This window comes from Dermacentor albipictus, chromosome 2 (assembly GCF_038994185.2).
Source record: "Dermacentor albipictus isolate Rhodes 1998 colony chromosome 2, USDA_Dalb.pri_finalv2, whole genome shotgun sequence".
NCBI classification, from domain to species: domain Eukaryota; kingdom Metazoa; phylum Arthropoda; class Arachnida; order Ixodida; family Ixodidae; genus Dermacentor; species Dermacentor albipictus.
Genome location: NC_091822.1, coordinates 123,030,700 through 123,054,346, shown reverse-complemented (window position 1 = coordinate 123,054,346; position 23,647 = coordinate 123,030,700). Strand labels below are relative to the sequence as shown.

The 23,647-nt window shown below is 49.1% G+C and overlaps 1 protein-coding gene across 7 annotated transcripts in view; it reads left to right on the top strand.

The window, feature by feature from the left end:
- LOC135910746 (pleckstrin homology domain-containing family G member 5-like) overlaps window positions 1-23,647 on the top strand; it is a 747,540-nt gene that overhangs the window by 581,168 nt on the left and 142,725 nt on the right. For all 7 annotated transcript variants that reach the window (XM_065442817.2, XM_065442821.1, XM_065442818.2 and 4 more), the window contains one exon: window positions 10,281-10,378. In XM_065442817.2, coding sequence (XP_065298889.1) covers window positions 10,281-10,378 — 98 coding nt within the window. The remainder of the gene's footprint in view (window positions 1-10,280; window positions 10,379-23,647) is intronic.

Sequence of the window (23,647 nt, the reverse complement as noted above, 5' to 3'; positions counted from 1 at the left end):
TGCCAGTGCGACGAGGGGAGCTTCGAATAAATTGGGCTTTGAAACAGGCGAGGGGCGACGGTTGCGTAGACTTTTTTGCGTAACTGAATGTTTCCAACGTTTACGTTACGATGTGAGACTTCGGAGTGAGACTACGGCGAAGCTACGATCAGCTATTTGGTTTCGGTAGCTTGGGAAGGTGACGACGATGCAGTCTTTTGTTCCCAAGAATCGAACTTGTAAGTAGCGAACCGCACTCATTCGATTCTAGTTCTTTAGCTGACCGCGAATAGTAAGCACCCCATCGGCGAGGTGTCCCAACTCTTCTTGTGACATCTTTGGAGGAATGATGAGGCAGGTCGTAGCAGACAAGAGGTGATACAGCGTAAGCGAGTCACATGCCGTAAAAGGCAGGGGGCTTCGAAAGGGGTAAAGGAGAGCAGCATGACTAATGCCAGTATTTTGCAGGGCTATGTGACTGCAGCAATTGAACGCTCGCTCGCTCGCTCACTCACTCACTCACTCACTCACTCACTCACTCACTCACTCACTCACTCACTCACTCACTCACTCACTCACTCACTCACTCACTCACTCACTCACTCACTCACTCACTCACTCACTCACTCACTCACTCACTCACTCACTCACATGTCATGCTGAGACATTGGCTGAAGGTCTTCCGATGACACACCGCCGCAAGGCCACAGAAAACTGACTATCCGTTTATTGAACTAGTTGCAATGTGGAAATGGAAGAGCCAAAGGAAAACAAAAAATCCCTACTTATTTTTGCTTACGACTTACGCCTGCTACAACCATCATTATAATGGGCAAGACACGTACTATCTCATCTTGCGTTGACCAAATCTATCTATCTATCTATCTATCTATCTATCTATCTATCTATCTATCTATCTATCTATCTATCTATCTATCTATCTATCTATCTATCTATCTATCTATCTATCTATCTATCTATCTATCTATCTATCTATCTATCTATCTATCTATCTATCTATCTATCTATCTATCTATCTATCTATCTATCTATCTATCTATCTATCTATCTATCTATCTATCTATCTATCTATCTATCTATCTATCTATCTATCTATCTATCTATCTATCTATCTATCTATCTATCTATCTATCTATCTATCTATCTATCTATCTATCTATCTATCTATCTATCTATCTATCTATCTATCTATCTATCTATCTATCTATCTATCTATCTATCTATCTATCTATCTATCTATCTATCTATCTATCTATCTATCTATCTATCTATCTATCTATCTATCTATGCGATTCTGCTATGCACAACTGAAGTAAACTGTCACAAAGCTGCAGCTGGCATCGAAATCGATGGATGGATGGAAACAACTTTATTCTGAATCCGGCAAATTTGACGACCCGGGCTCAGGTCTCCCATGAGGGGACTTCGAGGCCTTGCCTCGTCGCCGCCTCTCGGGCTTGCTGGACAGCCCACTCTTGTGTCTTGAGGTTGGAGCTGCGCAGAGCGGCGGCCCACTTCGACGCAAGAGCCTCCGGAGCTACTGCCATTGTAGCTGATGTAACCCGACACTCCCACAACATGTGTGACAGCGTCGCTCTAGTTGCCTGACATAATTTGCAAAGAGCAGTCGGGTATTGCGCGGGGAAAATGTGCTGCAATCGCACCGGACTGGGGAAGGTTTGTGTTTGCAATTGTCGCCAGATGACTGCCTGGCGACGTTTCAGCATGGGGTGAGGTGGGGGCAGCAACCGCCTGCCTAGCTGGTAGTGCTTGGTGATGTCATTGTACCTGACCAGGCGTTCTCGCGTGTTTTGAGCCAGCAGTTCTGAACTCGAAGAGGCGGTCTCCGATTCTGCGCGGCGGGTCAGTTCTCGCGCAGAGCGGTGTGCTACCTCGTTCAAGTTAATGAGGCCCTCATCGGTGGGGGTGGCGACGTGCGCTGGAAACCATATGATGGCGGTGTTATCTAAGTGCTGTCGACCAGCTTTCCTTAGAATCTGGAGAGCTTCGGAGGAAATGCGCCCCCGCGCGTAGTTGCGAACTGCGGATTGTGAGTCGCTAAAAACTACCTCGCAGAGGGGGTCGGTAAGCGCAAGCGCAATTGCTACCTCTTCTGCTGTTTCGGGGTATTCTGTTGCGACACTACACGCGTGCGTAAGCCGGGAGCTAACGTCTACGACTACCGCCGTGAACCGGTGTTCTCGTGTGTATTCTGCGGCGTCTACAAAGCGCGTAGTCCTCTTTCCACCCAAGGAGCGCAGCAGTGCCTTGGCACGGGCCTGGCGTCGGCCCCGATTAAATTCGGGGTGCATGTTTCGAGGTATAGGGGCGACAATCAGCGTGTCGCTGAGGTCCGAGGCCACATTGAGCATGGCACGCACAGGGTGGCGGGTCTATCGCCAGAGGGGGCGGACCTCCGAAATCGATGGGTAGTGTCTCTAGCCGGCAGTGTGTGTGTGCTGTTGTTGCCCGTTTGAAACTTCGGGGGCTTTCCAGCTTTCTTGTTGTGTCTTACTACTATTGGAACGGCAAGGTCTAAAGGAAAAAGCTCGAGAAGTAGAGAAGAGGTGGGCCGGGCGTTGGGGGGTGCTCCTTCCCTCGAGCAGCGCAGTCTTCCCTCTTCATCGATCAGACAATCGCGTCGCGCGCATCGCGCTCCGCCCGAGAATTTATTGACGCGCTCGCCATAAATCCAGCCATCCGCCACCGCCAGCTGCAAAAGAATGCGCCCGGCGCGAGATTCTTATTTCACGCGATGGAGGCGAAGCGAGAAAAAGAAAGTAAGCAGTATATAGAAGAAACAGGATAGAGAAATAAAGCCTCTAAAGCACGAGATATGCGGGGATGTAAATAACGGAGCGGAGAACAAACTGGTGCGGTGGCCAGTTATGAATAACAGCCTATATCCTGTTCCTCTTCTCGCGTCTTCTTTTTATTTTCTTGCGCAGCTCATGGCTTTGCCTCCTGCCTTACCGATCCTGTTCCCCCCTCTCTCTCTCTCTCGCTCTCTCTCTCTCTGTCTGTCTAAATATATATTTCTCCTGTCTTTTCAGTATACGGGAGCTCGTGGTGTTCTATTCCCGCATCGCCTATGTTGTCTGCTTTTCTTCGTCTTTCGCTTTTTCTCCCCTTTTTTTATATGGTGGCGACAGGACGTTTGTCAAATAGGAGGTCCGCCCCCTCTGGCGATAGACCCGCCACCCTGTGCGTGCCATGCTCAATGTGGCCTCGGACTGAGAACCGTCACATTCTCGGCTGATCCCATGTAGTATATAGGTATGCGCCATTCTTACTGGGGACTCAAATCGCAGCATTTTTTCATCAGCGGACAGCGCCTTACTCAGCCCGGCCAGGCTTTGCGGTGTCATGCGTATGAGAAGAGCCAGACCGACGTGAGATATGTCAAAAGCCAACGACAACAAAAAAACCGTTGGTTTTTGTCAGTGGTCAGTGTAAGTATTAATCAGTTCGCTTATACGCAAAGAGTGGCTCTGGCGTAGTTGTTAGAGTGCTGGGCTAAATGTTCCAAGATTGTTGATTCCATTAAACGTCGAATATACTATTGACCCCAAAAATGCCGAGCGTGGTGTACATTTACGCATTTTATTCTCTTAATAATAATAATAATAATAATAATAATAATAATAATAATAATAATAATAATAATAATCGTCAATCTTTTTCTTCCAACATCCCCGCTGTAGAGTATAGAGTAGGCCAGAGCAGGCAAGCTGAGGCTCATACTGATCTCCTCTTCGTCTTTACGTAAATAAGTATCTCCTGTCCGTCGCAGTCAAAGTAAATGAACGATGGACTACGTATTCCCTTTCGGAGAAACGGCAGAAAGCACGCACGCCCGCGCGCGCGCGAAACGCTTTCCACCTGTCACGAGTGGCCGCATTCCCGTTTTCGGGTGGACAACTTCGTCCGTCACATCGCGTAACCGCGACGTTTTTCGCCTCGGCTCGCTTCTCCCAGCCGGCCCACAGCCGCTTGACTTTTCGTTCGCGCTCGGTTAACTTTCAAGGGCACCGCCAATCCACGCCGCTGCCGCGCCTGGGTCAGCCAGTTTGCCAGAGGCCGGGGGGTCTGCGTGGTATACGGTGAAGGGTGGGGAGGGGATGCCGTCGATTTCGAGCAGTGGCCGGCCCCCGTCTATCGATCCCTCTTTCTTGCCCTTCTATGGCCGGCTGCTCGAGCCTTGTGCTCGGATCAATGGCTGAGGTACACGGCGGCACCACCGGTGTTTGACGGGTGCGGGCCAGCGCCGTTGTCGTGGAACGCGGCGATACTGCGGACCGGCCAGCTGCCGGACGTAGTCGGACTAGCGGACATCGAATGAGGGATGCTTCTCGGAGACGCAAATCAATGGTCGGGAGCCGGGCGAGCATGTGCTATCTATCTATCTAATCTATCTATCTATCTATCTATCTATCTATCTATCTATCTATCTATCTATCTATCTATCTATCTATCTATCTATCTATCTATCTATCTATCTATCTATCTATCTATCTATCTATCTATCTATCTATCTATCTACCTATCTATCTACCTATCTATCTATCTATCTATCTATCTATCTATCTATCTATCTATCTATCTATCTATCTATCTATCTATCTATCTATCTATCTATCTAATATTAGTCAGGCACATCATCGAAATACTCTGTGCTATACAACAGCCATATTTTAGTCCGGTAGATCGATTAAGTTATTTATTGATCGATAGTGGCAACGAAATAATCGCAGCTTCACCCCAAAGGCGAAGCATCGATTGCGATAGCAAATTAGTACACAGCTATACGAAGTACGGGTAGTAGTTTAACCGGCCGTATAAACTTGGAAACATTCGCTTCCTAGCTGAATTAACAAGCACGATGTCACGCGCGCACAAGCAAACGTGAACGCATCACCCTCGATGAGCGCGGGCATCATCATCATCATCAGCCTGGTTACGCCCACTGCAGGGCAAAGGCCTCTCCCATACTTTTCCAACAACCCCGGTCATGCACTAATTGTGGCCATGCCATCCCTGCAAACTTCTTAATCTCATCCGCCCACCTAATAACTCTCTGCCGCCCCCTGCTACGCTTCCCTTCCCTTGGGATCCAGTCCATAACCCTTAATGACCATCGGTTATCTTCCCGCCTCATTACATGTCCTGCCCATGCCCATTTCTTTTTCTTGATTTCAACTAAGATGTCATTAACTCGCGTTTGTTCCCTCACCCAATCTGCTCTTTTCTTATCCCTTAACGTTACACATATCATTCTTCTTTCCATAGCTCGTTGCGTCGTCCTCAATTTGAGTAAAACCCTTTCCGTAAGCCTCCAGGTTTCTGGCCCGTAGGTGAGTACCGGTAAGACACAGCTATTATACACGTGGCGCGGGCAGTGGCTGTCAAAACGCTGGTGCGAGCAATTGCGGTAGCAGCAGCGAGTGGAATTACATTCGTGGGGCCTATCGCTTCAACGCAACAGCAACGAGAACTCAGCGTGCTCAAGGGTATGCGCCAGTCGCGCGGCAATTTCGGGTGTTCTTGCGCGCTTCGGTCACGCTAGGAAAAACACTTTTATGTAGCACGTATCGAGCAACAGAAAGCTGTATCGGGAGCTTTTCATGTTGCTCTACAATGTTGTAATTGACACTTTTCATCAAATGATAATATTGGATAACTTCATTAATTCATTAAGACTAATTATGTAATTAGGCGGTACGCAAAAAAAATAATCTGAGTATCTCCAAGCAACTGCAAACAACATTACGTTGGTTCTGTCCAGCTACGTGGCATTTACATATTATTAAAGTTTGGTTAAGGTTATGCGACACACGCACATATATATATATATTCGGGCCCCTCGGTTAACCCCCCTTCTTCTCGTTGATATATATATATATATATATATATATATATATATATATATATATATATATATATATATTCCTTCTGCTTTTGCCATTGCCACTCTCTCTATTTCACGATTGTTCATTTTGAGTGAAACGCTCATATTCGTTTGATAACACGGTGTTTTCGAGAAAAATAAGCTCCCGTCTTCAAGTCTGAGCGAGAAAGAAGGAAGAAAAGAGTTGTCTTTTGTTTTCTTTATTTATTTCTTCTTCCTTACCTCCTCTTTATATTATTTCTTTTGTGATGAGACATTCGTCTACAAACGTGCACGAAGCGGTTGCCGGTTGGTCCCTCCAGCATTCGATTCGTTCAGTAAACAACTCTCGGTCGTACAAAACAAAAAAAAGAAACGCACCAGAATTTTTAGGCACGCCGCGCAAGCGGCTGTTCGCCGCAAAATTGGTGCCGCGCGCCAAAACTACACATCGGCTAGACTGTTCCCTATGGACTAAGGATGAAAATAGGCGGAGATTGCGAGGGGGAGGATATAGCGGGGGAGTAAGCGATCCCTTAAAAGTCCAATCCGACAACAGCTGCATGATTTCCGCCAAAGAGCACGCCCGTTCCACGAAGGTACACCATTTTCTTTAGCATTGTCTTGTTTGGATCATATTTTCAGGATATAGAGACACTTTTGGAAAGCGAACGAACAAAACATGCAAACAAAGAGGAATCTCTCGTTTCTCGCTACATTTGCGTATAACCGCAAGAACTTGTTCAGTTTCTTGTTGCTGTTGTGATTTCTTCAAATGGTATTCGCACAAACTCTCCATACGGTCGATAGGCAACTTGGCGGTAAACAGGCGGAAACGTCAAAACAAAGGCGCCGAAGCAAACCGCGGTGTAGCGGAAGCTACGATACACGAAGCTCAATCAAAGTTGGACTTAAAATGGAAGACAAAGAGACTCGCGTGTCTGCAAAGATGGCTCGGGGATTTATGCTGATTTTAGTCGGACGTCGAAAACTTGAAAAAAAAAAAAGAACGGCGGAAAACTTGTCGCGTATACCAAACGTATACCTGCGCATTACGCATGAACCAATCGATCTCCGGGGCCACAACATCCCAGTGACTGCGTATATTTTTAAACGGCTCGGGAGGATGCATAACCGAAGAACTAGGGAGTCGGTTCAATTCGACGAGACGACGTTTCCAGGAGCCTTTCTTTTCCCTATTGTATTGGAAAGCGGATACCGAGAGTTCAGGAAGAAACGCTCAAGTGATTCGAATGCCTACACTTTTCTTTCTCCCTCCCCTTCCTTCTCGTATTGTTGTTCGAGAAGCATTCATAATCCCTCTTGTATGCTCGCTCTTTTTCTTCCGATAACTTCTACCTCACTACCTTCTTATCGATAATAAATAAAAACCAGGCCCGTGCATTACCAGCCTAAAGCACCTTTTTGAAAAGGTATTAAAGGACTCTGGCATTGTCTCGCGTAGTTCACAAGTAATAAGCAGAGTACCCTTATCTATATACGATATACGCCGCTGGTTATCGTCTTCTCTCTTATCATCTTAACGCTGGTTTATTTTCGTGCACAAGTGCTTAAAAAACCGGGCTCATATTGAATGTATAAGGTGTAACATAGCGCTCGCAAGCCCAGACGTTAATAGAGAGCTTTAGATTAGGGGATGCAAGCGGCTTGCGAACGCAGGAACTAGGGGCGACGGTACTTCGCATGCGCAGACATTGACATAGAGGTCTGCGCATGCGCAGTACCGTCGCCCCTAGTTCTTGCGTTCGCAAGCCGCTTGCATCCCCTAATCTAAAGCTCTCTGTTGACTCCGGGGTGACTATACGGACGCATGACTTTCCGGTGCAGGCTCATAGTTAGCGGGTGCTGGCCTCCTTTACTCTACTGATGCCTAGCGACGACTCCGTGCATGCATAGTCGTAAATATCACCTGGATTCATTTTAAATACGTGTGCAGCACTCACTGCTTATAAGCACACACCACACTCTCTATCTTCTCTCTAAAATGGCTTCTGGGTGACTGGTATTTTTTGTCGCGTAAGGCGTGTAGACATAAGAGTGACGTGCGTACCGCTTTGCACTGTTATGTTGTATAGAGCCAGTGCGTGAGTGTAGTACTCGTGCGTACCGGTTAAAAAAAAAATTAAATTACGGGGTTTTACGTGCCGAAACCACGATCTCATTATGAGGCACGCCGTAGTGGGGAACTCCGTACATTTGGAACCGCCAGGGGTTCTTTAACGTGCGCCTAAATCTAAGTACACGGGCGTTTTTCGCATTTGTCCCCCATCGAAATGCGGCCGCCGTTGTCCGGTATTCGATCCCGCGACCTCGCGCTTCACAGCCGCGAATCGGTTTGTATTGAATGCGTTGCAGTCTTGGAACACGAAGGTGATATCCCGAAACATTATAACCGACGCCGACATGAATGCGGACGAAGTGCGCAGTAAATCATATTACAGCTCACGCTTTCGCCAAGTGCCAAAGGAGAACGTACACCCGGCCACAAAAGTTTACGGACCACGGAATCTCCGAAAACGTTCAATTCACGAGCAGCACGTAGCAGTAGCGAGTGAATCTTTACACGACAGTTTTGTTAGCATATTTAAATCGAGGCACGAAATGCAAATACCAAACTACGTTGTGAGGTTGGAAGGATATGCACCTTTGTCTCAGATTTAATGGTCCGTCATATTTTGTGGCCGCGTGTACATTCGTATTCAGCAACCAATGCAGTTCCTTGCCGCCAGTCGGTGCCACAGTGGAAGCAAACACCCGCAGGATCTCGGCGTTAAACTTCTCTCGGTGAGGTTGGCAGCAGCTCATTTCGGTGGGCCGTCTTAATCTCCATCCTCTCTGCTGTCTTCTCTCTCTGTCCTTTCACTCCCCTACCCCCATGCCTCAGTTGCAGGCCGCCTTGCAAGTGTTATCAGACCACGATAGATAGTTACGGTCCAGTTAGAAGCAATTTCCTACTTTTTCTTTTGGTTTATTTTGTGTTAATAAGCAGTTAATAGTTCTATACTGTTTAAATGGGGTCAGTTGCTTCGTGTTGTTGCGCGGAACCCGCCTGTACCGTGTGCTGATCAAACGAGAGCGACTATTGTTCCCGCAGCTTAGGTTTTGTCGGCCCCGCTGTCGCAGCCCGCCATAATTCGCAGAACCAATTAGATGAATCAACCAATGGTCACGCAAGTCAGCGACTCACACATACCAACTAATTAATGTTGTCACGCACCAAAGCGGTCGTCGTTTTAGTAGCCCAATAATTAAACCATCTATATTCTTCGGACAATCGTTCCAAACATAAGCACAAACACACAAAAAATCGAGAACGATTAATTTTAGCGAGCACAAAGAAAGGCAGCTAGACAGTGCATTCTCAACGAAGCCAGTGGCCAAGGCAAGTCGCACATACACAACCCGCTATTCCCCTGACGCAACAGAGGCGTTACAGAACCGGGCTTTGCCTCCGTTAGTTGAACTTGCATGCTTTCCCGTCTGGCCGTTGAAGCAGCAACACAGGCGTGCGGCCGTTTCCGGCTTGGCGCCACCGAACGTTCCGGGACGACTTCCGAGCAACGCGTCCGTCCCCGCAGGATGGAGCTCTCCCGCGGGACGCGTTTGTGGACATGTCTCGGTCATGTATACGCCGCAAGAGGCCGTTCATTGTCGCCGCCATTTTGTCTATAGCTGCTTCCTAGGGCATCCGTTACGCACTGCCGTCGTTTTCGTTCATCCGTTTTTATTTTTCTTCATCTCTCTCTCCCTCTCTCTGTCTCTCTTGTTCCTTGGTGATTCACCGTAGTTCGACCAAGACGGCACTTGTCCCAGCCTGGCTGGCGCCTCGTTTTCCGTCGGAAGCGTTCAAGCGGCTTCGACTTCCGTTGGAAGAAATGGAAAGAAAGTAAGAAAGAAAGAGGGAGAGAAGGGAAGGATATGAGAGAGAGGAGAAACAAAGAAACGTGAAGGCAACGCCTGCATGATACCTCATTGAGCAAATACATATAAAAAAAGGTAATGAAAAAAAGGAATAGGATGTAACAACAGCGAGTACTCTGTTCGTCTTTTGCTTATTGGCTTAAGACCCGAAATAGACCTAAAATTTACGCTAGTGCTGAATTTGTACTGTGTCATACTCTTGAAAAGAGGGCACTGTAATACACATATGACGTGCTCAAGCTATCGCAGTGACTCCACTGAACATAAACTTTCTTTTTTTGCTCAACGGTTGCTCGATTGTCGGGGAAAGGCGGGCATCACATATCCTATATCATGATTTTCTTGAATGAACCGCTTTGATAAGCACGTGGCATGAGGAATGATGCATGTACGTTATTCTACTTGTCATTGCGTGGCGTATTCAAATGCTGTTCTTTCGTCATCCCCGCAGGTCCCTAGCCAAGAGTACCTCGCCGTCGCGATAGAAGACGATGTGGGGGACATCCAGCTACAGGAGTCCATTCCCGCGGTCAAGGGAGTCATCCTACGGTGAGTCCCCTCCTTCTGTTAGTAGCTGCACCCTGGACCGCGTGTGGGCCGGCATAAAACGTGTGGTGCTCTCGATGCTCTGCTAGCTATCAGCACCCATTCCTCGTTCCTTTTCCTCCTTCTATTGCTTTTCGTCATCTAGTAACTGAAGCGGCTAAGCCTGAGCCGTTCAATCAAACCAACGATAAATAATTAGTTTCTCATTCAATGGCGTTATAGCACACATCGCGGTGACACGAACAGCTGCGCAAGGTACCGCGTGCTTGTCCAAAGAAAGAGACCTCTTATCGTCAAGCGGTGACGTCAGAGGTAACCCGTAGCTCCGATCTCCAAGTGTGCTTGCTGGAGCAACGCGATACAAGATACTCTTGGTCGACGCGGTACTTTCCTTTTTCGCAGGAAGACTGCGCATCGACATGTTAGTGTGCACGCGAGCTCATCTATATAAACTTGCGCTCTCAAAACTCGCGTGCGCCAGAACTGTCCTGCATGGCTACATGGCTTAAGGCGTACGCATTGAGGACGCCGTTTCCCGTGCAGTTCAACGCCTTACTTCGTTTATTGACAAATGCCGCCCCTTTAAATACACAGTAAAAACGTGATATATATATATATATATATATATATATATATATATATATATATATATATTTGAAAGCGTATCGTTCGTCGCACTGTCAGCGGTGTTTTACCCCTCAGCACCCCGGTCGGGCGGCCCGGCGGTGGGGCTCCTTCGTTTCGTGCCCAATTGTGTCAGGGCTCTAATGACGGAGCAACGACCGGCGGCCGAACGGGACGGTCTCGGGCTGCGTCTTGCACATCGTGTTTCGCTCCGCGCGTACAAGCGAACGTCGCTCGGGCGACAGCATCATTATACACCGTATACTCGCGGTGGCGAGACACACGCTCCCTCCTCGAGGGAGGGAGGGAGAGAGAGAGAGACCGAAGAAGAAGACGAAGAGCGAGACGACGGCCATCTAATCGCGGCCTGGGTGTCGGCGCCGCAAGCGGAAAGTACGTCCCTCGGCGCTCGCCTCCGCTGGGGACTCTTCTTCCTCGCTCGGCGGGTGAGAAACGGGAGCCCGCGACGAACGACGACGGCGGCGACGACGAACAACCGGCACTTTAGTGAGAGCGATGGCCTCCTTACAAGAGCGACGGTTTCGAGATCTTTAAGGAGAAGAAGGTAGAAGGAAAATAAAAAAACAAAGGGAGATCCAGTGGGAGCCAAGCCACACGCCATTTCTCCGGAGGTCATTAGTCACCTTAACCCCCCCTCCCCCCTCCCGCACCCCTCTCTCACTAAGTCTTTGTGTACGTCGAAGATGGCGACACCGAGTGACCTTAAACCTGTTCGCAGAATTAAAAAACCTTAAACCTTAAACGTGTCCGCAGAATGCCACGCGTTTCGTGCTTTATTGAAAGCTGAGAGCTCGATAGGCGCCAGATCAATATTTATTTATTTCATTATTCATTTATTTCACTGTAACCAGTGAGTGAGTGAGTGAAAACTTTTATTGAGTCTTTCAAGAGTTTCGTGGTTACGAGGTCTCCGTCGCCTTCATCTATATATACACACCTTCCTTGTTCTTCGACTTAAGTCAAAGTTCGGTTCGTTACAGTGACTTGCTGAAGAGAAGTCTCAAGTCACTGTAACGAATCGAACTTTGACTTAAGTCGAAGAACAAGGAAGGTGTGTATATATATATCGCCCCTGGTGCTGTCACGCGAGGACTCGTCGGCAATGTGCTCACACGAGAAACTGTCTCCATCGCGAGCAGCACGCGCCTACCGTCTCAACAGTGCGAGCCGCCAATGCGATCTTGCGGTGCCACGCCGAAGTGCACGTCGCGTCGCAATGACAGTCGGCGCACGCGTTGAGCCTGCGTTCCGGGGCTTTGTTTTCTCTCGTTACGCTCAGTCGCCACGACCGTTTAGGGGCACATGCAGCGCAAGCAGGGCAAGCGCGCTATCGTTCGACAGCTAGGGCCGACTATAAATTAGGCATGCGGACGCGTCCGCGGTGGCAGGAAGTGCCGATAACGTCGTGTCGCCGCGCGTGTTTGCCGAGTGCAATCCACTTATCGCTTTCTCGTCGGTGCACACCGCTGCTTCTTCTGACATCCGGAGCTGCAGATTCTTGACTGATTAGCATAGCGGGTCACAAACCACTTCCGGTTCGGGACATTTTATCCCAATTAGAATTACTTTCGCAGCTCGTCGAAAGGCCTAAAGGTCCCTAGCCTGTATACGCAGGGATTTATTACACGCACCGCAAATGCGGGGAGGGGGCCGGATATGGGTTAACTTTTGCTATACGTGGAACAGCTTCTTCATCGTAAGCCGAAACCCGGGAGCACCAGTGATTTTGCACTCTGTCTTCATCGGAATGCGGCTACCATGTCTGGCGATCGCTCCCGCGACCTCGTGTTTAACAGAGTAGCGCAATACGCCCTCGGAGTACACAGTGACTCTTTTCGCCGATAAATGAAGGTTGAGAAACAATGCTTTGAAACACGCTTAGACTCGTTTTTTTATGAATGAGAAGTTCGCTTTTGTCTGATAACGTGATACTGCGAGTTTCTGCTAACACTACTTCAGCGCTCTTCATCTAATAATATTATTGCGACGGCAATTATATGGGCACTCCAGGCGTATTTCTGCCATTACCGTAGCCGTGATGTTCCGTATAAAGTCCAAGGACGATAACAACGTCGCCACGCGCCGTATTGTGTACGTGCGAGTAAAATCGTGCAAGGGTGAGCCGACGACTGCGGCTGCGCGACTGCGACTGCGCGAGGGAGGAAAGCGGGTAGCAAGCGCGCCGTCTACCGTCGCTCGCAAGGCACCGGGGTGAGAGGAGAGAGAGGGGGTTCTACTCCGGCGGCTGCTGCGTATGGCGCGGCCGCGCGGGCCCCATCTTAAATGCGATCTGCGATGGAGACAGAGTGCGCCAAGTGCTGATAGCTTCGCGTGCGCTGTGTTCTCGCCGCTTAGTTGATGTTGAAGCGAGAGGCAGCGCGAAGTTCAAATCGCTCGCTGCTGCTGTCGCCCTTCCTCACTCCAGCGCTATGACAGCGAATGTGCGCGGTCATCGAGCGATATGCGTTTACGTTTGCTTGTACTCGTGCGACACCATGCTTGTTAACTTAGTTCGTAAGTGACTGTTTGCAAGTTCATATGGCCGATAAGACTATTATCCTTACTTCGTATAGCTGTCTACTAGTTTGCTATCGCAGTGAATGCTTCGCCTTTCTTGCAAAACTGCGACTTTCTTAAAGGAAGGTTGGGACTAACCCGTCAACACTTACCATAACTACTGTAAACTCTATCGTCTGACTTACCTCTCTTCTTCCTCCCTTTTAAACCGCCGTTCTTCTTTTCTTATAAGTGATTTTAAATGTATTGCACAAATTATGTGGACATACTGTAAGCATTGTATGATTCAGGCAAGCACATTCGTTGCTTGCTGTGGTTTCCATGACAACGAGCTTGGTATCTGCGCGGACGCAAGACCAAGCACCGGGTTCTCGTGCGCGCGCAACCTTACGCTTGCAACTGGCGTCGCTGTAATTCGAGCTGTACGAAAGCTCCAGACAATAAACCCCCTCTGTAGACACATTCCACAGCTGCAGCAAAGTAAGCTTGTAGTGACGCAATCTTCAGAAATACGCAAGTCCCTAAATATGAAGGACTCAGTAGTCGTCTGCCGCCCAGCACAGCCCAGATGACTCATTCTGCCTTTTCACTTGCACTCCGTCTACGTGTTATACGCTCAGGTTTTTTTCTTTCTTCTTTTTTTATTTTTTGTTCAGTGTTTTCGCCATAACGCAACACCGCCCGCCGCTTTAATGGAGTGAGCTGCGTGGAAGAACCCACCCCGGCACAGGGAGGCTTGGCGCCAAGAGATTGTCGCGGAAAACGCGTGTCACAATGAACGGAGAACAAAAGCAATGCGTCTCGCGCTTTGCTCGTCTTCTCATCGCACACAAGCAGTACTTCTGTGAAACAGGGCCTGAACGACGTCACGCATTTAGTACGTGTGCTCCGTGCGGCCAAAGGGACTCGCAGAAGATGAAGCGATTAGGAAGGCGTGGACGTCACCAGACACCTTAGGCCACTCTCCTCTCTCACCTCTCTTTATTCTCTATATATCTTCTCTCTCTACTTTTCTTTGTCTATCTCACGCTCTATCTCTCTCTTTCTTTCTCTCTCTATCTCTTCGCTCTTTAACAAACTGCTTTTTATCCATTTCTCAACTCTTCTCTATACCTGTCTATCTATAATATATCTCTTTCTATGTGTCTTTCTCTTCCCTATCACTTCTGAGTGCATCTATCTATCTATCTATCTATCTATCTATCTATCTATCTATCTATCTATCTATCTATCTATCTATCTATCTATCTATCTATCTATCTATCTATCTATCTATCTATCTATCTATCTTATTCCATCGTGTTTGTTCCTTAGCGTACCGCTTGAGAGCAAATACAAAAAAAAGCTACCAATCCTGCGGGACTCGCGTTCACGTCACCAAAAGCAAAAACAAATATACTTGCACTCCAGTACCGCAGACACCATGGTCCTTCCATATCCGAATACCGTCCCTGCGCACTCCTGTATTTCGTGTTACGTGTCGCTGCCTGTCGGCGTGCGCAATGGCAAGACAGTTCCGAGAAGAAACGTTCCGCGCGCTCTACACGATTCGTTCCTTTGTTTTTGTGTGTGTGGACGTGTATCTCTCTCGGCCGGACAGTCAGGGCATACGACAAAGGAAGCTGACAGCGAGAATCTCGGGACTATGTACACGCGGTTTCGGCGGCGCATCCCGCGTTGCGACGTCCGCCGCCCAGCGCCTTTTTTTCACACTATAGCGCGCGTTCTTTGGCGTTATACTCTGGATCCCCGCCGCCGCCAAAGTGCGTTCCCATTCTCCCGCAGATGCCAGGCGGCCGAGGCCAGAAGTTTTCGACGCTGTCCTGCATGCTTCGGCGACGCTTGAGCTTGCGAAAGGTGGTCGTCTACGCCGACTTTCGGTTGCGCCGGTAGTTGAATTTTTATTCGTTTCGGCACGTGGTTGTCAGCGTCGATGTGTACTTCTCCGCGTGTAGGTGTTGTCGCTGCCCTCCGGCTCGAAACGCCTATATCCCAAGTTGGTATACCTTCTGAAACATTTTGTGATTGCAGACAGAGAGAGAAATGTAGGTGGCAGCTCTGCTCTCCTAACAACACTGATAGTTTCTGCTGCGAGTACATTATCCGCATATCTGCATTTCATATCATTAAACCTCTCTCTCTCTCTCTAGATTATCCGCAGTCGTTTGCGAACGTATTTTTATACTATGATCTCTTTTAAACATATATATATATATATATATATATATATATATATATATATATATATATATATATATATATATATATATATATATATATATATATATATATATATATATATATATCCGTAGACAAGGCCGTCGTGCATGTATGTATATGACCTTTTGACGCCATGCAAGAAGTCCGGGATTTGATCCCCTGGACCTCTTGCAGAAGGTTCGACTGTGGAGTGCACTTTAGGAAACTCCATCTTTCATCGGCGCACTGTAAGGAACGCCTCCATCGTCAGGCTTAGGCTGTCCAGCGATTCGTACTTCGCTTTAGCTCTTTCAATTTAAAACTTCGCCAAACATTCGCCTCGCGCGTTCCCCGAAGTTCTTGAAGTGTGCGCGGCCTTGCACGGTTCGGCCGAAGCTCGCTTCCCGCGCGGTGGAATGTTCTTCTCGGGGGAATCTCGGAACAACGCGGCGAAGATTCCAGGCCCGACGTCGCGACAGCTAGCGGCTCTCGTCCCGTCAGTTACCCCCGACGGACAAGATAGAAAGCGACGTCCTTCATTACGGATAGGTAACCGGGGTGCGCGTTCGTGTATTCCCCGGGGAGACGACGATGTTTAATTGCTTGCACCGTCGGTCCGAGCTCCACGAAGTTAATTAAGCGCCAGCGCCTTGCGCGTTTTAAGGTTTTTTCTTTCTTTTTTCGCCGTCGCGCATCGGCGGCTACTCTCGATCGCCACGTACAACGGGGCGGGACAATGGCACACACGGCTCGAGCGCCAGGAAATGCAATTTCGCTGCATTGTGCGCCGTGACACCCCGTGAATAGTTAGCTGCCTGGACCATGTTGTGAAGGGGGGCTTAATCCGAGCCAGTTCGCTAATTATTGGTCGATCATGGGCTTGAATTCGATCAGGCCGGGCTGGGGAGAATTTCGCGTTGTGTAAGATGAATGCATTGTGCGACATGCTATTGATAACACGGTGCATTGTGCGACGCGTATACACGAAAAAAAAAAAAAAAGAAGAGGGCCTTCGGGCACTTTCAAGCCGTTTGCGGCAGCGTTTCCTCTGAAGTTCTCCCACCAAGATGTTTAAGATAGAGTTCCGAAGTCTGACGGTAGGTTTTTAAGTACAGTCTGTAAATGCATACTCGTGGCTTCTTTAGACACTACTATAGTGGCACTTTGGCTGCTCGCAGTGCGACAACGCATAAAACAACGCCGGCATCCTATATAAGGTATTCTTGTGAAAGCATAAGGAGGCCGGCACGTTCTGGCGGCGTATACTCGATCGGGCATTTGGGTTTCGCAGCGCACAACGACGTACCGCTATTGTTGACTGAATTAAGCTATACGGTTTCACTGCCGAACACGCTGTTAGACAAAAGCTGCCCCCTAATGCGATTTTCACTGTCACGCGTCGATTCACGCGACCATGCGCCACTTCTTGGACGGCACTTTCTCGATGCGTTCGTGGTAATGCTAGAGTGAAATAGATGAAGCAAAACTTGATTAGCTCATACAAGATAGGTGACTCTCAGTCGCCGCCTCCTTTCAAAGGGGGTGCCATTAGAAATGTCCATAAGCAGCAACATTGCAGTTAAATCACTCGCGCAACAGTTGCTATCAAGCGAATCATTCAGCCTTCTTTTGTTCAGTGGTGCTCCCTTCTTGAGCCTGGTTTGAGTAGGCGGCGGGTTAGGCTATATCAGCAGCGATTGGTGTGTTTGTATATTTGTTTCTTGCTTAACCGTTCCGCCTTCATGTATACGTCATTAAGGGTTACCCCCTATGCGAGCCGAGGGTCATCGGTCATTTGCTGAAGCGTCCGGACACGAGCATGTGAGAGTTAACGAGCTTTATTGGAACAGGTGCTTTCTGTGACCTCGCGCAGTATGCGCTATAGGAACACGCGTGGCAGACAAAAGACGTGTGCCTAATGACGCAAAATCAATTACCAAGGGGAAGCGTGATCGCTGCACCATCTGAAGATTTCTCCTGATGCGTGTAAAGCTAATGTTCATGATATGGGCGTTCAATCCTGCGGACAAATGCCGTTTATTACGCGGCAGTCGCACACTTACACAGAGATTTTAAATTTAGGTTTCTCTTTCCTTTTTCCCCACGTTTTGTGATTCTGAATCAGAAACTCGGAAGAAACGTGCCAGAAGTAACTGGACAATCTACGAGTCTCTTCCCTCGTCGATTGTCCATTGCTCGATGTTCTTCCTTGAGTATGAATGAATAAAGAAGAGCGCGAGACCGTACATTAGAGCTTAGGCGTACAAATTCTGCCCCGTTTCAGGATTTTCGTACTTACGATTACGTAAGCATACACGTCCACTTGGGAAGTAACGTGCACGATAGGATGAACTAGAGATAGTCAATTTCGTGCTTCCATTAAGTCCCACCTGCGCACCACGCATAGGCTTATACCCTCACTGACATGCAGTCGTCTACATTTAAACAACTGCCGCGCTTTCCATACAACTCTGTCTGTAGCTCTCGGAGTTGCGCACTGATATACATGTCCCCGCGGTTTCGCAACGCGGTTCTTTTCTACGAGCTTAATTTAAGCCAAACACGGTCCGTCGACTGCACACGTGTTTGGGCTGCACGCGGGGAAACGCCAACCTAGGGACCCATTTTCGCCGTTGTCAACCGTGCTCGCCGCGCTAAGTGAATCCCGCCGGTTTATACTCCCGTTGCGAGGCAATTTCCCCCGCCGAGATACACTCCCAAGCGTACCGGGCTCGTTTCCAGTTTTATTCCATATTCGTTTCCTATCCCCCAACTTTCCATCCCCCAAAGCCCGAGATTCTAATTTACTTCCGTCCGCCTGGAACTCTAAGCGCCACCGAAAGCGGATTCGTGAGGCTGCCTCCCGCTTTTTTCTGCCCAGTGCGCTACAGAGCTCCTCTCCAAAACGACGTCGTGCTGGGTCTAAATTTCTCGTCTTTTTCTCTCTCTCTCTCTTCTAATTACCTTCAGCTCGCAGCCTATACTCATTGTTTGCGTTTCCTCCAACGCTAAAGAGGCGTCAGTACGTTGACTCGGCGCAAAGCCGCGTGCATCTTTTAAAAGGGGCGGAGCACACGAAACGGTGCTTTACCGCGCAACCGGTCAAAGGATCAGGCGCCGCAGTCCCCTAATTAGTCGCCCGATAGCGCCCCCTCCCCAGCCTCACCCCCTACGCGTTACCCCACGGCCGGCGCCTGACGCCGCGTTAAAGTCACCGCGAGCTCCCGACGAGTCTTGCGCCGGGTAATTAGTAATAACCTCCTTCCCCCAGTCCCCCTTTCCCTGTTCTTCAGCTTTCCCTCTGTGTGCCACCGCTCTCTTTGGCTCGGTGAACGCGGCTACAGCTCTCCTGGCGCGCTGCTTGAGGTCGTTTATTTAGGTCGCGTCGCGTGTAGTTCCTCTATCGTTTTGCAATTCGGGTCCTCGCGCGCGCTTTGGAACGCGCAGTGCTAACGCGCGCGCGGCACGACGCCTCAGGCCTACCGCTCGCGCCTCCTCGGGAATCGTAGCGGCAGCGACATCACGGGTGCAATAGATTCGACTTAGCCAGAGCCGTTCTGGTGTATAATGACGAGGTCCCGGGTGTCGTTATGACTTGCTGCGGCGGATGTGCCTGGGACGTACCGTTAGCGCCTAACCGCCACCGGTGCTGCCCTTTCTCGTGAGGTGCGCATGCGCGTTCCTTTGACTCGACCGCTCACGAATGCGGTGTCTGAGAGTCGGCGCTAGCGGAAGCAATTAAGTATGTGGAGACGGCACGTTATGGCGTGCTCCGTTATGTCTTTTCAGCATGCCGCTGCTGGCACTCTCTCCGTGTCAGGCGAGCTCCAGCTCCGCCTGGCTCCCTGAACGTGAGAAGTAATCACCTAAGAAGGAGAATATCGATGCCAGTAGATAGATCAGGGGGACCGTGGCTTCGTGCTAAGTAGTTTTACTAAGACGTACCACCGCGAAGAGACGGGATAAACCAGCTCTGTAGGCATGTATGGCCCTTTCTTTTGCTTTTCTCTTTCGTCTTAGTTCTTGGTTTTCGATCTTCTTTCCTTCTTTTCTTTTTTTGTTTGGGGGGGGGGAGGAGGGGGGGTGCGAGCGGGAGCGCTCTCATAACTTTAAGAACGACGCAGCTTTCTAAGATCAGGTGCTTGCACTTCGCTGTGATCTCCTCTGCATTGTTGTGAGAGCACTTGGGTACTTGATCAAGAACACTTGGAACAAGGGCAGCACCTGCTTTTTGCAATTGACCAACCAGCACTTGCCCTGACATCTAAACGTAAACAACCGACGGTGGTGTGCAAGCGAAAGCCAGTTGCGAAAACGCGCCTGATAACAAGGACAAGAATTTAAGGCCATAGAGTCTCGAAAGTGAAAGTCACGTGAAACGCTCGTGACTCCACTGGGCGCTTACCAGCGTCGCTAACCTCAGCACTATAGCTCGAAAGTCTTCAAGAATAGAAGCAGCGCGAAGGTTGTTGGCGAGGCTAGCTGTTGGCGAGGCTAGCTGGTGGTGCTGCAGAGCGTGTCAGGATTGGGGGCTCAATCCCTTCGTCCGTGGTCCTTTGCCAAGATTGGAGTACGGCATGAATTCGAAGGTAGCTGGCCCATGCCGTCGTCCAACTTATTTACGCTGAGATCGTTGATGAAGTGAAGAACTGCTTCTCATCGAGAACGAGGAAAAAGGGGTTTATTTACAGAAATTAACTCAGTCTAACATGACTGCTTGAGAAAAAGAGTATTAGTCCAACAGGACTGCATGAGAGAAGTGAACCAGTCTAACATGACTGCTCAAGAGAAGTGTGTCCAACATTCGCACAACCACAGTTTTTATACACTCGATCCGCCGGTCCTACGACGCGGCGGCTGTTCGTTTACACATCACCAACTCGCAGCTGCTCTGAAGACCAGTTTACAGACACAAAGGCACACACATTCCGTACACGGAGGCAACCGCACGGGGTGCCGTTCCGGGAAACTGTCGTTGTCGATCGCGCGTCGCTCATTGTTCCGAGCCACTCCGAACCGTGAGAAGCACAAAAATAAGTCTTCCCGCGGTAGCTTCTCCAGGCGTGTCAAATCAGCCCCGCGTTGAGGAACTCTGGAATCATTGTCCACACACCGTATTCGTCCCGTCACAATGTCGAAGGGGCTGGAGGAAGGCGGCGGATTCCAGCGCAAAGGTCGCTTCTTTGAACGCCTCGCAGCTGCAGCGGCGGAGACGGGGAGGTGCGCGTCTTGCACCCCTTGTCGTAATCGGGTGGCAAGGTGGCAATCTTGTTGCGCAACTCGCCGTTCTTGACAGCGCCTCCATGGCCCGAAAAGTCTCGACTGTCTAGCGCTGAGAACCGCTAGGCAGGAAGAGAACGGCTGCTGGTCAGGGGGGGGGGGGATTGATGTCTTGGCTCGCAGCGACCACCTGTGCATTGATGTCACCGCCCCAAAACATCCAACAAGGACAGGCAACTGCAAAATGAACCCCACAACACGGCTCTGCGCCGAGATGACGTGCATTGGCTCTCACTTTAAACTCGCTAGGCTTCAAAAAAACAACAACAACATAAGTGCAGAAGCAAACAAAAAATGCTGCATTTCGCTATGCCAATTTCTGAAGCAAATTACTGCTGACACATTCAGCAATCAAGGAGGGAATCCTGCCAAAAGAGAGGGGATCTTCTTCACTTAATAAAATTAACACTAGTAACCCTAAAATTTAGGCGGGACCCCCAAACGCAGAATTCAAATTAGCCTGCTCAAACCATCCGCATTGCTATGCAACTTTCCCTTCTTATATCTAACGGAGAAGTTGTACTCTTGGAGAGTGAGGCTCCATCGGAGCAAGCGGCCGTTTTTGTGTGACATTTGATTGAGCCACGTCAGAGGACAGTGGTCGGTCTCGAAGATGAACTTCGCTCCGTACAAGTAACACGACAACTTCTGGGCGGCCCAAACCAAACAAGCGCATTCCTTCTCTGAAGCGCTGTAGGCTTCCTCTCTTAAATTTAGTTTACGGCTGGCGTAGAGGATAGGATGCTCCTCGTTATCGTCGCCGACCTGACTAAGTACCACGCCCATACCTCTGTCGCTTGCGTCGCATTGAACTATGAATTCCTTTGTGTAGTCTGGCGCGCGAAGCACAGGGCGAGAAACCAATAGCGTTTTCAAACTTTGGAAAGCGTTCTCTTTGTCCTTATCCCAGAGTACGTTACTCGGTGCTCCCTTTCGGAGGGCGTCTGTTAATGGACTTGCCAATTGCGAGTAATTCGGAATGTACCGTTGATAGTATCCCACAAGTCCCAAAAATGAACGAACGTCCGTTTTCGTGCGCGGCTGAGAAAAATCTCCAATCGTAGCTATTTTCAGCTCAGCCGGCCGTCTCATGCCCTGACCAACAACATGGCCCAGATAAGTAACCTGCGAACAACCAAACCTACACTTTTCCGCTTTCATCGTTAAGCCGGCTTCCCTCAACCGTGAGAACACCTGTTTGAGGTGCGATACGTGTTGTTCCCAGCTGTCCGAAAAAATGGCCACATCATCAAGATAAGGTAAGGCGAACTCCTGCAAGTCCTTTAGGACAATATCCATTAACTTAGAGAAGCTAAACGGCGCGTTCTTCAGCCCGAAGCTGAGTGCGAGAGGGCGAAAAGTGCCTACAGGCGAGATGAATGCGGCATAGCGGCTGGCACTTTCTGAAAGGGGAACTTGCCAGTACCCCCGCACGAGATCTATAGTTGAAATGTATTTAGCAGCGCTAACTCTTTCAATTCGTTCCTCAATGTTGGGTATCGGGTACAACTGATCCCTAGTGATCGCATTTAACTTCCTGTAGTCAACACACGGACGAGGGTCCTTGTTAGGGGTTTCTACGAGTATTAGCGGTGACGTGTAGTCACTCTCAGCGGGCTCAATAACTCCCAACTCTAGCATGCGCTGTATCTCTGCCTCCATAATCTCTCTCTGTCTTGGAGACACCCTGTAAGGTTTTGATCTTACTGGTTCGGCAGAGGTCAGCTCAATTTCATGCGTTATCAGTTCGGTTCTACCCGGCCGATCGCTGAATCTGTCGAGATATTCCCCTAACACCCCTTTTAGCTCATCTAGCTGCTCGGGTCTTAGAGCATGCGAGCTTACCGAGTGTTCTACTACTTCTTCTAGGCCGATTTCAGAGTTGGAGGTTGCCCTATCCTCCTTAAACTTGGTACCGATGCCATCCGGCTCTTTGACAGTATAGTTAACGACTCCGCTCCGCTCTACATACGGCTTCATCAAATTACAGTGATATATCCTCACTTCCTTCCTGCGACCGGGCATTCTCAAAGCATAGTTAGTTTCTGAAAGTTTGTGCAATACTTTAACGGGCCCGTCCCAGTGAACTTCAAGCTTGTTCTTTCTTGAAGGTTTGAGGATCATTACCTGGTCTCCGGCGTTAAACGTACGAAGCCTCGCATTCCTGTCGTAATAGAATTTGGCGTTCTTTTGAGCTAGTGCCATGTTCTTTCCGACTAGTTCTTGGTTTGCGCTCAGCCGTTCCAGTAAATTTAGCACGTATTCAACCACTGTCGGAATCTCCCCTCTTTCTTCCCACATCTCTCTTAACATTCTCAGTGGAGAACGGAGTGTCCTCTCATACACTAGTTCTGCTGGTGAGAACCCTGTCGCTTCATGTGGAACCGTTCGCAAAGCAAACAAAGTTGCCGGCAGACAGTTCTCCCAGTCCTCCTTGTGCTCGTAACAGAGCGCACGCAAAACTCGTTTAAGCACCGAATGCCACCTCTCTACACTGTTTGACTGAGGGTGATAGACAGAACTGTGTACTAACTTTACCCCGCACTTTTGCAAGAATGTGGAAGTCAGTGCGCTCGTGAATACTGACCCTTGATCTGCCTGAATTTCGGCTGGAAACCCAACTCGTGCAAA